General features: G+C 43.6%; 1 protein-coding gene across 2 annotated transcripts in view; it reads right to left on the bottom strand.

The window, feature by feature from the left end:
- CPPED1 (calcineurin like phosphoesterase domain containing 1) overlaps nucleotides 1–13,988 on the bottom strand; it is a 98,306-nt gene that overhangs the window by 79,389 nt on the left and 4,929 nt on the right. The window contains exon 2 of one of the 2 annotated variants that reach the window (XM_025416473.3): nucleotides 593–811. In XM_025416473.3, coding sequence (XP_025272258.1) covers nucleotides 593–811 — 219 coding nt within the window. The remainder of the gene's footprint in view (nucleotides 1–592; nucleotides 812–13,988) is intronic. The other variant, XM_049111380.1, reaches the window with a different exon arrangement.

Below are 13,988 nucleotides of genomic sequence, written 5' to 3'. Positions count from 1 at the left end.
CTAGAGAGAGCCTGCATAAGAATGAAGTCAACCCAGAGGAAAGCAGGGCTGAGTGAAAGAGACCAAGTCCTGATAACAACCTAAGCCTCTGGATCCAGCCATATCTGAAGCCCAGATCTGCCACTGGACTTTATAGTCCCATAAAGGAATATGCACCTTTAATTAAAAAAAAAAAAATTGGTTTAAGTTAGATTTCTGTCGCTTGCAAATGAAAAAGTAAAAATATAGGAGAAATTAAAGTGCAAGAAGAGAGGAAATAAGAGAAGATAGCACTTATAGATATGGTTATCTGGAAGCAGTTCAAGTTTGTCCCCTGGAAATAAAGGTGACGTGGGAATCTGTTCCATTTTTCATAGTAAGTTCAGATCATCAGAACTGTAGCTCTGCCTAATTACTGTGATTAATCTCACCAAATTCTAAATATAAAATGAGCGTGCATTTTCTGATGTTCAAGGATACTCCAATAGCCATGGAGAGAAGGAATGCACCATTACTGAATACAGACGTCTCCTATTTTTTTTTCTTCTTTTTTCTGCCCAAATGCAGCCATGATTGGGAGGAGAGAAGGTCACATCAACAGCACAAGTCTTACCTGGCATGGCATGGATGAGGTCCCCGCAAAGAACAAAGAATCTGGGTTTGGGCTTCAACTTGTTGATGGCCTGCACAGCTTGCTCAGTTAGACGGATCTCCTGGCCCCACTCGTCACCGCCACTGTCGCTGTCCCCAGTGGACCAGGCCTTCATTAGTCCAAACTGTGGGTCTGCTCCTTGGATGAAGTAGAATGGGCCTTTCCATTCCCTTTCCTTTTCTTATAAAAACAAAACAGAACAAAACAAAACGGAGAGGGAAGAAATATTATAAAATCTGTCAGGGAAAGCATCCAGGTTATCGTGCAAGTGGATACAATATTTTTCTTAAATTAAGTAGGTCATTTTAATAAGCTGCTGTTCAAACATACCATTTTCCTGTCATAGTCTAGAGGATTTTGATTTATACTAATTATGCCTGGGACCTGGTGGTTCCCAAAGGCCAGGAAAAACCACGTGGGCTGCAACAGCCACGCAGCCAAGCTGTTTGTTTAAAACTAGCCGGCCAGAATGGAGCGCAGAGGCACAACAGCACGCTGTATAGAGGATATTAATGTTCAATAATAGTTTTTTTAATTAGAATTAAAAATACCAGAAATTGAAAGCTGCCAGAAGTATTATATTTAAATTACTAGGTGAAGTGCTTTCAAATCTTTTATGCCAGGCTTAATGGCACAATTTGCACTGTTTCGGGGGATGTGACAGCATTTTAATTATAAAACTTGGAGCCTGGAAGCTCCGGCTATCTGGTAGGAAATGCAGTGCCAGAAATGAAATCTTGAAAGGAGTTAGTCAACGAGAAGAAAAAAAAAAAATCAATGCTAACATTTCAAAGGCAGCATAATGTGGGCTTAAGCAAGGCATGAGGCTGGGGGGTGGGGCAGTAAGGGAGAAGGAAGGGAGAGGGGATTCTTTATGGTCTTGGAAAGGGCCAAGCACCAAAGGGTCACTTGAACCAGGATTATTAGGCTTGTCCTTCCTATCAGTTCCAATAATCCTAAGCTTGGTGGGCCACAGGTCTCTACCCGTATTAGCCAGAAGGACTGCAACCAGTACTTGCTTTTGCAGAGCTGGAATGGCCATTAGTGAGCATGGAAGCCCTGTGGGTGTCAAACTTTTTTTTCATGGGGACAGCATCTTCCCCTCAAACAAAATCTTGTGTGGTAGACCAACATTGAAAAAGAGAGCCTCCTCTGCCTAAGCTGGATCTGAGGACAGGGCAGTCTGAAGACCCCCAATTTACAGCCCCTACATTTACCCAATGAGAACTGAGGCCCAAAAAAGGAACATGACTGGCCTAACGGCCACCAGCAATCACTGGCAGGAAGAAAACCAGCCCACAATCAATCTTGAGACTGTTTTCTTCTTCTTTTTAACAAATTAGTATATTTTGCATGTTAACTGAGTAAGTGGAATTTCCTTTGGAAGTCATGAAGATATTACGATTTCCAAAAAGCTCCTTGGAGTCATTTCATGTCTCTGTGTTCAATTCATTTATTGAATTGATAAGTATTCACTGAGAGCCTACCATCTGCCAGCCCCCATACGTGGTGCTGACCATACACGGCTGGACCTAGACAGACAAGGCCCAGCTTTCCTGGGGCTTAGTCCTCATGGGGGAGAAAGACCTGGAACAAGGAAATGAGCAGGGAATGGAGCTGGAGCAGCAGGTCTAGGAGGGTGAAGTGAGAAGTGATGGCTAATTTCAACTGGATGCACAGGGAAGGCCTCTCTCTGAGGTGAATCATCTATGGTGAGAGCTTACTGGCAAGGAGCCAGGCTAACCTTTCTAAATATGGTCACCACCCTTCTGCCCACCATGCCTTGCTTACTGTCTTCTTAGAGCGGACCTCTGGCTTTAGGACTCCCTTCCTTCTCAAGTGCTTTTTCAGAATTTACAAATGCAAGTGTGTGAACTACCTGCACATACTTTACTGAACAAATTGCATATGCAAGTTACTCCACCAGTTCTTGACCCACAGCTCAGAGACTGTTAGCTGCTCAATCAAATCACAACCAACTTGAACTCCATCTTTTTTTTTTTTTTTTTAAGATTTATTTATTCATAGAAACACAGAGAGAGAGGCAGAGACACAGGCAGAGGGAGAAGCGGGCTCCATGCAGGGAGCCCGACATGGGACTCGATCCCGGGTCTCCAGGATCACACCCTGGGCTGCAGGCAGCGCTAAACTGCTGCATCACCAGGGCTGCCCTGAACTCAATCTGAACAAGGAGTGCATGAAACTCTGAAATATGCATCTCAGTGTTAAGGACAGCTGTCTAGCACAATAACAGACGTGAACTTGTATTTATTGAGCCCTTACTACGTGTGGCAGAAAGAATACCAAAAAGGTCCCAAAGATCCCTTGGTCAAAGGGTACAAAGATTTAGTTCTACAAGATTTGGTTCTACAAGAAGTTCTGGAGATTTACTATACAGCAGAATGCCCACAGCTAACAATACTGTATTGTATACTTGCAATTTGCTGAGAAGATAGAATCTATGTCAAGTGCTCTTACCACACACATAAATAATGATGATGATGATAAAGGGGTGACAGGAACCCCTGGAAAGAGATGGGTATGTTTATGACCTTGATGGTAGTGATGGTTTCACAGGTGTTTACTTATCCCCAAACTCCTGATGGAGTTATACACATTAAATATATACAGCTTTTTACATGTTAATCATGCCTCAATAAAAATGGTCAAAAAGAAAGAAAAAGGGCAGCCCGGGTGGCTCAGTGGTTTAGCGCCGCCTTCATCCCAGGGTGTGATCCTGGAGACCCGGGATCGAGTCCCACGGGATCGGCTCCCTGCATGGAGCCTGCTTCTCCCTCTGCCTGTGTCTCTGCCTCTCTCATGAATAAATAAATAAAATCTTTAAAAATAAATAAATAAAATGCAGATGTGTCCAAAATATTTAAAAAAAAAAGAAAGAAAAAGAGAGAGATTAGGCTAGAAAAAGACCATGATTTTCATCTCTTTCTCACACACACACAGCCCTCCCTCTGCAGGTAAAAGGTTGCCGTGCTGTGACCCACCTATTGGAGAGGCCAACATGATAAGGAATGGAGGCAAAAGCCCGTGAAGAGTGGAGACCCTCCATGCAACAACCCAAAAGGAGTGAAATCCTGCCAACAATGACATGAGTAAACTCGGAAACGGACTCTCCCTTATTAGCTGGACTGTCAGATGAGACCATGGCCCCAGCTGACATGGTGCCTAAACCCTGTGGGAGACTCTGCAGCAGAAGGAAACTGTGACACAGCACAGGTTTGTTGTTTCAAGAGCTGCCAAATTTCAGGATGCTCTGCTATAAAGTGATAATAGATACTGAGGGATCAGGCATTAAAGATACATAGTCAGCAAGACTTCTTCAAGGGTTGAAGGCTGGTGTCGTTTAAAAAAAAAAAAAGAAAAATGAGATTCCAATTTGTGTTTTAAAATTAATTGTTGGCATCATTCATTTATTTTACTTGAATAATAACCTTTCTACATTGAATGCTTTTAACGACATTCCTGTTTCTGAGGCAGTTTGCAGAGCTGTTTAAACTGGGCAAATTAATCAGAATCAGATCAGGGAGGTGATCGTCATCCCAAGGTTGGCGCATAAATCAATCTTCTATAACAAACAGAATTTATAAACAGTTTTCTACAGCAAACATTTTAACCAATATAGTTTCCTACAACAAATAGTCATCATCTCAAAAAGTCAATAGTCCTTGGAGGTATTAAAATAAATCTTTCATTATTATTTGTTTACTTAGTAAAATCTTAGATGGAATCTCAATTTTACGATGACAAGGTACAAAATAAATAGATTTGACCTGAAATGAATGACAGGTCACATATCACACTATTCCACCTGCCTTATATATATAATAAGAACAATTTGACTTCAACCTCTGCCTTCTCAAAAGCACCTGGGTCCTCTTAAAGTTCTGCTACAGAAGCTTGTGGTCTTCAGTCTCATCTTAATTAAGGCTGAATTTGAGACTTATGATGCTTAGTTGCAGAGGGAGGAATCTTTTGTAAATTTATACCTCCCCCATCCTTCAAAACACTGAGAAAGTGAATACTTAACAATGCTTGCCTTAAACTATTTTGCCAAAGTCCAAAGTCACGCCCAGGGCAGGACACAGGTATTAGTTAACATCTACAAGAGCCAGGGAGAGCTTGCCATGCCATCTCCTGCCAGGCAGAGCACATGTCTGAACTCGGCACAGTCCAGCTGCTCTCTTTAGATTCCCTAAAAAACACTGTTCTGGCAGTTCGAGCCCCAGAAGTTCAGATATACCAAGGTTCACTCCTAAAGCACCTCAATAAAGAATCAGAGCACTGTTTATTATTGAAGAAAAAAAAAAAACCCACCACTTTGGCATCCAGGGAGCTTTTTGTTTTTGTTTTTGTTTTTATTTTCCTAGTCAAAGAATTTAACTGTGGGACTGCTTAGTTAAATGGTAAATGCCTGATAACCACCCCCTCCCCTCAAAAAAAAGGAGAATTGCTGGAAGTGAAAGTTGAGGGAGGGGGGGTGGTGCATATGATAGGAGGGCACCAATGAAGCATGCTGCCCTGGGCGTGAAAAGCAGGGCTGGGCCTACACTTTGGGCCTCACGGTGTGACCCCTGAACCAGCATCAGCATCACCACATGTGAGCTTGTTCGAAAGGCAGCATCTCAAGCGCAGCCCAGACCTACTGAGGCAGTCTGCATTTTAACAGATCCCCACATGATCCGTATGCAAATTCAAGTTTGAAAAGCACTGACCTGTAACTAATCAAGGAACTGCCTAAACGTGTTTGATCAGAAACAGGTGCAAAGTGATTTTTGTTTCCCTAAATTGAAATAATGGCTTAGAGGATTGGTTGTTATTTTGCATATTTTCCTACTGATGGGTTTTTTTTTTTTTTTTTGGTTTGCTTTTAGTTTTCTTTTTTTTTTTTTTTTTTTTAAAGATTTTATTTATTTATTCATGATAGTCACAGAGAGAGAGAGGCAGAGACACAGGCAGAGGGAGAAGCAGGCTCCATGCACCGGGAGCCCAATGTGGGATTCGATCCCGGGTCTCCAGGATCGCGCCCTGGGCCAAAGGCAGGCGCCAAACCGCTGCGCCACCCAGGGATCCCATGCTTTTAGTTTTCTCTTGCATATTTTCCTTTTCATTTTTAGGTCCCTGTCTGCGTCCAGCCCAGGTAATTTCCAAAATTGATAAAAGAATGCAGTCAGGGACCCTAATTAGGGACGATGATAAAGCCAAGGTCAAATTTTGAGATAAACTAAGTACTTGAAGAATAAATGCATTAGAGGATAACGTGAGGCTGATTAAATTAAGACCTCATTTCTGACATAGGTGGTACCAAAACAAGACTACAATCTTGAAACATTTGACACAAACTTCTGATAATGTCTACAGGGTGCTTACTGTTAATACACCATGAAGTATGCAGGTATTTGACTAAAACACCTAAGTCTTCTATAAATAAGAATTCCACCATGAATTGAACTTTTTCAATATAATTTTTGTAACAAATTCACAGAGATGGTGTATTAGCAATCTACTGCTACGGTAACAAAGGAACACAAAGGTAGTAGCTTGAAACACTACACATGTACTATCTCAGTTTCTGTGGGTTGGGGATCTGGGCACGGCTTAGAGCACGGTTCTCTGCTCACGGTCTCTCACAAGCCACAATGAAAGTGTCTGCCAGTGCTGAGGTCTCAAATGAAGACTCACATGGGACAGAATCTGCTTCCAAGCTCACTTACGGGGTTGACTAGGTTCCTAGCCGGCTGTGGTCCAGAAGCTACCCTCAGTTCCTCGCCATGTGGGCCCCTCCAGCATGGCAGCTCGTAACATGGAAACTGGCTTCATCAAAGACAGTGAGGGAGAGGGTCTGCTAGCAAAGAGCAGTTATAATCTTAGGTAATATGGCGATGGAAGTGAGATCCCATCACTTTGCTGTATTCAATTCATTATAATCAAGTTGCTAGGCCAGCCCAGACTACAGAGCAGAGGATCACACAGGCTATAAATACTCGGAGGCGGGGACCCCTGGAACCAAGGGAGAGTCTCTGCCACAGGGGGGACTATTAAAGCCTAGCCTCACATACTTAACCACACCACTTAGACCTGACCCTCCTGTACAGAGCTGAGTGGGCCCATTTATTGCAGCCCTATCCCAGGGCGGCTGAAAGGTTACCTCACAGAAGCCAACCTTTTCCCACTACAGCAATGGAAATTTTCAGTGTGGGAGGGATTTGCAGAATTACTTAACCCCTTATTTAACCAACGAGGGATACTGAGGCCTGGCTAGGGATCTTAGTTATGGCTCAAGTTCAAGATCACACAGTTAATGAGCAGTGGCTTCCACTGTTCAGAATCTCAGTGCTGCTGGGCTGGCCTGCAGAGGGGAGAGCCATAAAGGAGATGGAATGTGCCTTGGGCTGCCTGCAAGTTATCCACCTCCATAAAAACATTTTTATCTCCAAAAAGTTTCCTTTGAAAGGAACATCTTGGTAAATAAGAAAAGTGTACACAAAGATAATGCTGGCAAGGCCCAGAGCTTTTCCCCAGTAGGCTGTGATGCTCACAGTCCCTGCCAATAGCACAGGGCTGATTCAGGGTATAGGCTAGAGCCCAGAACATCTATCTTCTACGGGATGCTAATTGGTGATCTTCTCCAGGAATTACAAACTCCAGGTCTCTGGATGCGGTCTGCCTAGCAGGTGTGTTTTGTTTGGCCCACATAGTAGTTATAAAATTTTGAATCTGTTGCCGACATTTTAAATTCATGAGTTTCATACAGATACCTGATTTTCTAGATGCTCTTGGAAAATCTAGCCAAATCAGGCCCAACTGGAATATGCTGACTGGCTGGGCTAAGCAGTGGCTGCTCCTCAAAGGGGACGTGTGGTCTCAAATTCACCATGGTCCACACTTGGTCCCATTCACCAGCTGGCCCTTGTGCACATGGGCAGTGACAAGCCCAAATCTATGATAACTCTTCCATTCTGCTCAGAGGTGCAGAAGAAGAAACTCAGCAAGGTCAAGGTCACATAACTTGCTCAAGGTCTAACAAAGGGCTGAGAGGCCGAACCAGGCCTATTATGCCACAAAGCCCTGACTTCAGGGCAAGGGGTCACACAGGTGAGATTATAGAGAAGACCTAGCTAGCTGGGAGTGCCAAAATCTGTCCAAATGGTATGTCAGAAAAAAACAAGCTCTGTGTTACCATAATAAATTACCATAATTTATTAAGGTACCACAGCCTGAATCGAATTAATTTTAAAATTTCTTAAAATCTTTAATTAATTAAAAAATATTTTTATAAAGGAAATATTGGCCTTAGAGAGAAATCTGATTCATCCATTGTACAGAGAGTATCAGGATTTGGCCACTTACAGATTTTAGCTGATAGAGACTGTCACAGAAACCACCATCTTTCAAAACTGAGGAATAATAGGACTGTGGATTTGTGTGGTATTAAACTATAGACAGTAAAGGCCTGTGAATCTTCTTTAAGCATTACTGGGTACAAAGCGACTGCACGCATAGAAGAATCTTAAAAACCTTTAAAAACTCACACAATGCCTTACCGCTAATCCTTCCTATGCAACTGTTTACGTGCCAATATCCTGCCTGAAAGACAAATATTCAGATTGCAAGGACTCTTTGCCGTTAATATCAGGAACTAAATGTTTTCTTAAATCTGTCTCTGTCAATACATTTCCTCTCCCTCATTTTTATTATACCTTTCAGGCATGTATGTCAACTCGTATTGAAAGCTGACTTTTTAACATATACCAAGAATTAGAAATTTCATTGATCCTTTTGCTATTACTAGCTCATCAATGACTAATTATAATAAATGCACCCCCAAAAGCAAATGAATTACTATTTTCATCACTCAGCTAGGAAAAGGCCTATAGGAATCAGTCATGCCATTAATTAACACCTAATACACTAACAGCATGTGCTCTCTCGATGTGCCAAACTTGCTACTGTACAGGCAACTTCAAATGGTTCAAGGTGGAATACAATGATAAATAGCTCTCAGTTTAATTCTAATAAAGCTAAGTCTCATTTCCCAAATCTCTTTTGCTTTTGGGAAGATATTTATTAAGAAGTCTGATGAGCAGGCTGGTGAACAAGGCCGCAATCATTACAACAGTGTATCACTACACTGTAAGAATATTTAAAAGTTCAATGTTTGCACTCCTGTTAACTTCTCCGAATCAAAATCATACATGAACTGGGACCACAGGGGCCACATTTCTCCATTTGACTAGAAAGCGGCAGAATTAACTAAAAAAGTGAGCAGAGTAGTGGTTTTGCTTTCCTGAGTATGTCCAAGGTCCCAGCTCATCCCATCTGCACCTTACAACATTCCCACAAGCAAATCCTTTAATACTGGCCTCTTTTTCCTGATGGCCCTGAGTCTGCCAACAAGGTCCCCAGTTCACCAGTCTACAGATGACAGGATTGTGTGTCACTGGGTCCATTTAGCCTACCAGGTGGATGCACGTGCTCTACAGTACCTCCTTCACCTCCACAGCCCCATCACCTTGGGTCAGTGCTCCACCACTCCCACCCAGGGCTACCAGAGCAGCTCCACGCAATGCTCCCTACTCTGATCCACTGCAAGCAATCACTGCCGCTGTGACTTCCTACAACCCTTGTCCTGATCATCAAACTCCCTTGCTGAAGGGTCATTACACTCTAATTTCCATAAGTAAAGACCCATGTTCACGTTTCCTTTCCAGTATATTGTCAGCATGTATCACTGGGTCACTGGCATGGGAGAGGCATTCAGTAAACATTTGGTGAAGGGATAAACCAAGATGTCGATGGATCCTTGTTCATTCTGGCACTTGGGTCTAAAATGTAGTGCAAAATTTTTCTAGCTATACTGATTACTGTTCCCATTAGATTGGTGGCTCTCTTGACCAGGGATGATTGTGACCCCCAGGGGACATTTGATGTCTGGAGACATTTTTTGATGTCACGCTGGGAGGGTCACAGTGCTTCTGGCATTCAGTGGATAGAGGCTAAGGATGCTGCTCAACATCCCAGAGTATACAGGGTGGCCCCACAGCCAACAGTCTAGCCCATAATGTCAATGCAGAGATTGAGAAACTCTCCCCAAAACATGCCACAGGATCCCTCCAAAGGGACCCTTATCTGCTCCTCAACACATGCAACCTTTCCCACTGCTTCCTCTAGAGGATGCTCCCCACTCTCCTAACTCTTTCTGCTGAGACTCCACCTACCCTTCCTAGTCCAGCCCAGCACCTACCTCCCTCCCCTGCAAGGAGATGGAGCTCTTCCTTCTTCCCTCTTTCAGCAAGTTTGTTCTGAGTACCTGCTATGTGACAGGCACTACACTTTAGTCACTGGACATTCAACAGTGAGCAAAATCACAGGTCCCATTCTTTAAGACCTTACACCATAGTGGGGAGATGGATGACAAACAGATCAACAACTAAGCTGACTACACACTGTGCTCATCATTACTGCAGAGGGAATCACAGTGATCGTGGACAGAGTGACTGGTGGGTGGGAGCTGAGGCTGGATGGAGCAGTGAGGCGACATGAGAGCCAGGCACAGGGTGGCTGTGGGGACGCACCCCAGGCAGAGGGCACAGCAAAGACCAGACCCTGACACTGGAGGCAAATTTGAATGTAAGGTAGGGGGTAGATCATGCCAAGGCATGTCTCCCAAAGCCCTCACCGGGCCCTAGTATAGCCTAGACTCTGAGGCTTGCATGCCAGGTTCAAGTCCCAATTCCACCCTTTACCAACCATGCGACATAACACAAGATCTTAATCTGAGTCTTAGTGTCCTCAGCCATAAAGTAAACCCTACCTCAGAAGGGTTGTCATGAACAGTGACTGAGTGAATACATATAAAGCATTTGCACTTGGTGCATAGTAGCCAAAGCTCACACCAAGTGTGAGCTTCTGTGATCCTGACTGTTACTTACAGTAACTCTTTCCCTTCTCTTAGCAGAGACAAAGCCACCCAAACCGTACCCATTTCTTTATTCCCCATAGTACATGGTGGGGCGCAGAATATACTTGGTGATACAGATACGAATGCAAGCACACACACGTACAAATTACGTGCTTTGATCTTAACATTCTTCCCTTCACATACTGGGAATATTGTGTCAGTTATAAAACAGCAAAGATGGGTAGCTTTACAGCTGTGTGGAGGCTTTCTGGCTAAAGAGCAAATGCCAACGAGATGCAATTTTTGCAGTTCCTCACAGTAGCCATCTGCACAGTGAATCACAATCTAAATGTCTGCAGTAATACCCCTCATCTTCTCCAGGGACTAATCTTATCTTAGTAGTGAAAAGCAACAACAACAACAACAACAAAACCACAGCAGTGGCAAAACAATCTTCACCACCTTGGGACTCTTTCTGGTTTAACGATCCAAGTGTCCCGACTGTAAAACTGCCAGAACTTATGTTCCATATAATAGTGCCATTCCTTAGTGGCTGCCCAGGGCTGGAGTGGCGGGTGGGGTGATGGCTGATGGGTGCTGGGTTTCCTTCTAGGGTAATGAAAATGTTCTAAAATCAACTGCGGTGACGGTCGCACAACTCTGTGAAAGGACTAAGTGCCAGCTATTTAAAGTAAATAGTGCCCTCTGAGGCCCCCCTTCCCCTGAAATAATTAACTGTGACAGCACTATCCTCAGAGTTTCCATATTACTTTTCCTAAGTAGCAAAGCAAATTTATCCAATCTCTCTTTTCTTTGCCTAAATGCACCAAAGGTGGTTTTTGAGACACACAAAAGCTTCTGAGTCATAGCTTGGCTGCCAAACTTGCCATTCGGGGATAAAGGACCTGCCAAAATCTTTATCTGCAACCCTTCAGAGAAGTAAAAGGTAGACAGGCTCGGGCTCCTCGGCCAGGTGGCTTTCAGCCTAACTGGCTTTGCCTGATGCTGTTCTAGACAACAGCTACAGGGGGGAAAAGACATTTCCTGAACCTCTCTCACTTTTCCAAAGCAGAACTCCATTTGGGGTTTGCCTTTTTGGGGTAGATGTTTGCTAGGACTTATTTCCCTCCATTACCCATGCTGCTATACCAAGAAAGCAGGTGGCTGGTGCCCTGGGTGGTACTTTGGGGAGAAGTGGAAAAAGACGCTCTCTCTGGGCAGAGGTGCCCTGCGGGGGCAAGCCTGGGTATAAGGAGAAGGCACCCCTTCCTCAGGGCAGATGTGGCCCAGAGAGGGCTCACCTGATAACATGAAGCTGCTTTAACAGGTACCTTTGGGAAAACAAAACAAAACAAAAACAAAAAAAACAGGTATCTTTGAATGCATGACCTCAGCACCACCTGGGGTGGTTTGCAAGGAATCCCATTAATTGACTCAATATCTTGGTTTTTGTTTTGTTTTGTCCAGAGGACTCATGGTGTAAGCAATTGGTCAGGCAAATACAGAGAAATGTGATTGTATTTACTCGTTTACTTATATGACAAATGGCCACCGAGTGGCCTCCACTGCCCGACACTGTCCTAAGTCTGGGCTCCCTGCCCTCCAGGAATTTATAGTCTAGGGGCATGAAAAGGCATGAAAGTCACAGGAATAAATACACAAATGTAAACTGTAATAAGTGTTGTAAAGGAAAAGAATGAGCAAAGGGGAATAACAGGACCCTGAGAGTGGGAGAATGAGCACGCGTTTCTTCTAAAATGCTAGTCTGCTTCTCCCTCTGCCCATGTCTCTACCCCTCTGTCTCTCATGAATAAATAAAATATTTTTAAAAAATAAAAATCAATAAAAAATAAAATAAAGTGATACCAGAAGAATGACAGACCCTAGAGAGAGAAGGAGAGGGACAGAGGAAAGCTATGGCAAGGGATGACAGGCCCAATTTTTGTTTCAAAGAGATGGCTCTGAATGCCGTACAGGGAGTAGACTGGCGGGGCAAGAGTGGACACAGAAGGCTACTGGAACAGTCCAGGTGAGAGATGCAGGGCTGGGGGTCATAGTGGGAGCTGGGAAGGGAACAGGTGGACAAAGCCAAGGCGAGCTCTGGAGGCTGGAGGGATGGGGCTGTGGAGAGAATGGGAGGAGGAGAGATCAGGATTGACTCCTGGGCTCCTGACTGAACAGGAGTGGGAGGGCAAGACAGGAGAAGGAGCATTCTGGGGAGCAAACGAAGAGTTCTGTCCTATTCCAGTATGTGCTGGTGGCCAGGTCAAAGGGCTGGATGCCAGGAGAGCTGTGCTCCCTTCCTGGCCCTCCCACCTCTTGATTTAGGACCTGAAATCCTGAAGCATCTCAGCACCCTCGGGTAAATGAAGCCACTGCATCCATCACCACAGCTCATCTTAAGACAGCTGTAGCCAACACTCTGCCTCCGTTTTACAAATGAGGACCTACAGCATTAGCAATGATTAGGGTTTTTTTCTTTTTCTTTTAAACAATGGTACATGGCAACTTTGGGCATTCTTTCACTCAACAAATATTTCCTGACTGTCTGGCTACATAATGGACTCAGTCCTAAGAGTGGCTGACAGCAGTTCTTGGGCTCCTGGAGTCTCCAGCTGCCAGGGCCCCATGCTATCGCCAGTAACTAATTGGGAGGGTTTGGCAAAGTTAAAAATCACATGCTTCACAAATATAAAAAGCTGCCAGTTAGTCCTCTCTGTGAAAGAGATGCTCTCTTACCAAACCCACAGATTTACCAACACTCTCCATGCCCTCCGCAAAGGCACTGACTGTTGCCCAAAGTCCCTCAAGGGTTCAGCTCTGCACATCCATCAGTTGTCCCCGAAAGTGTTCAAGCTAGCACTTACTTTTAAATCACTTAATTAAACATGTAAACCAGAGAAATATGAATTGTAAAAAGGGCCGCTTCCAATAAAACTAAGACAGATGTTTCGGGAACACTCAATAAAAGGCAGGCTGGCCAAAATAAAGTACTATTGAATTAGGTGTTGTGGAGACAAGTGTAAAAGATTAGAGGAAAAAGAAAGTATAAACCTAGAATCCTTTACTTGGAGTGCTTTCCAAGTGATTTTTAACTGACTACTCCACTGGAAAAAACCCAAACTGGAAAAGATTCATTATGGGTGTTGTTTATGCAAGAAAGACTCCATGGCAGGCCCATCTGTAAACCCAATACTCTAAGACAAGTCCTTGGCCCGACCTCAAAAGAATGGTAAATGAATGTACATTTATAGATTACATTAAAAATAAATGTTAAAAGAATGTGTATTTTTTTAAATTCCCCTCTTCAGCTCATTTTTTCTTTTGACCAACTGCTAGGTTTCTACTGTAGTTAAAAAAAAAAAAAAAATCTTTTTTTCCTAATAATTAGACCCTTACCCCACACCATTCATAAAAATTAATTCAATATGGACCTACACC

Source organism: Canis lupus, chromosome 6, assembly GCF_003254725.2.
Source record: "Canis lupus dingo isolate Sandy chromosome 6, ASM325472v2, whole genome shotgun sequence".
In the NCBI taxonomy this organism is placed as follows: domain Eukaryota; kingdom Metazoa; phylum Chordata; class Mammalia; order Carnivora; family Canidae; genus Canis; species Canis lupus.
The sequence above is the reverse complement of the archived record's forward strand: the minus strand, read 5'-3'. Positions and strand labels throughout refer to the sequence as shown.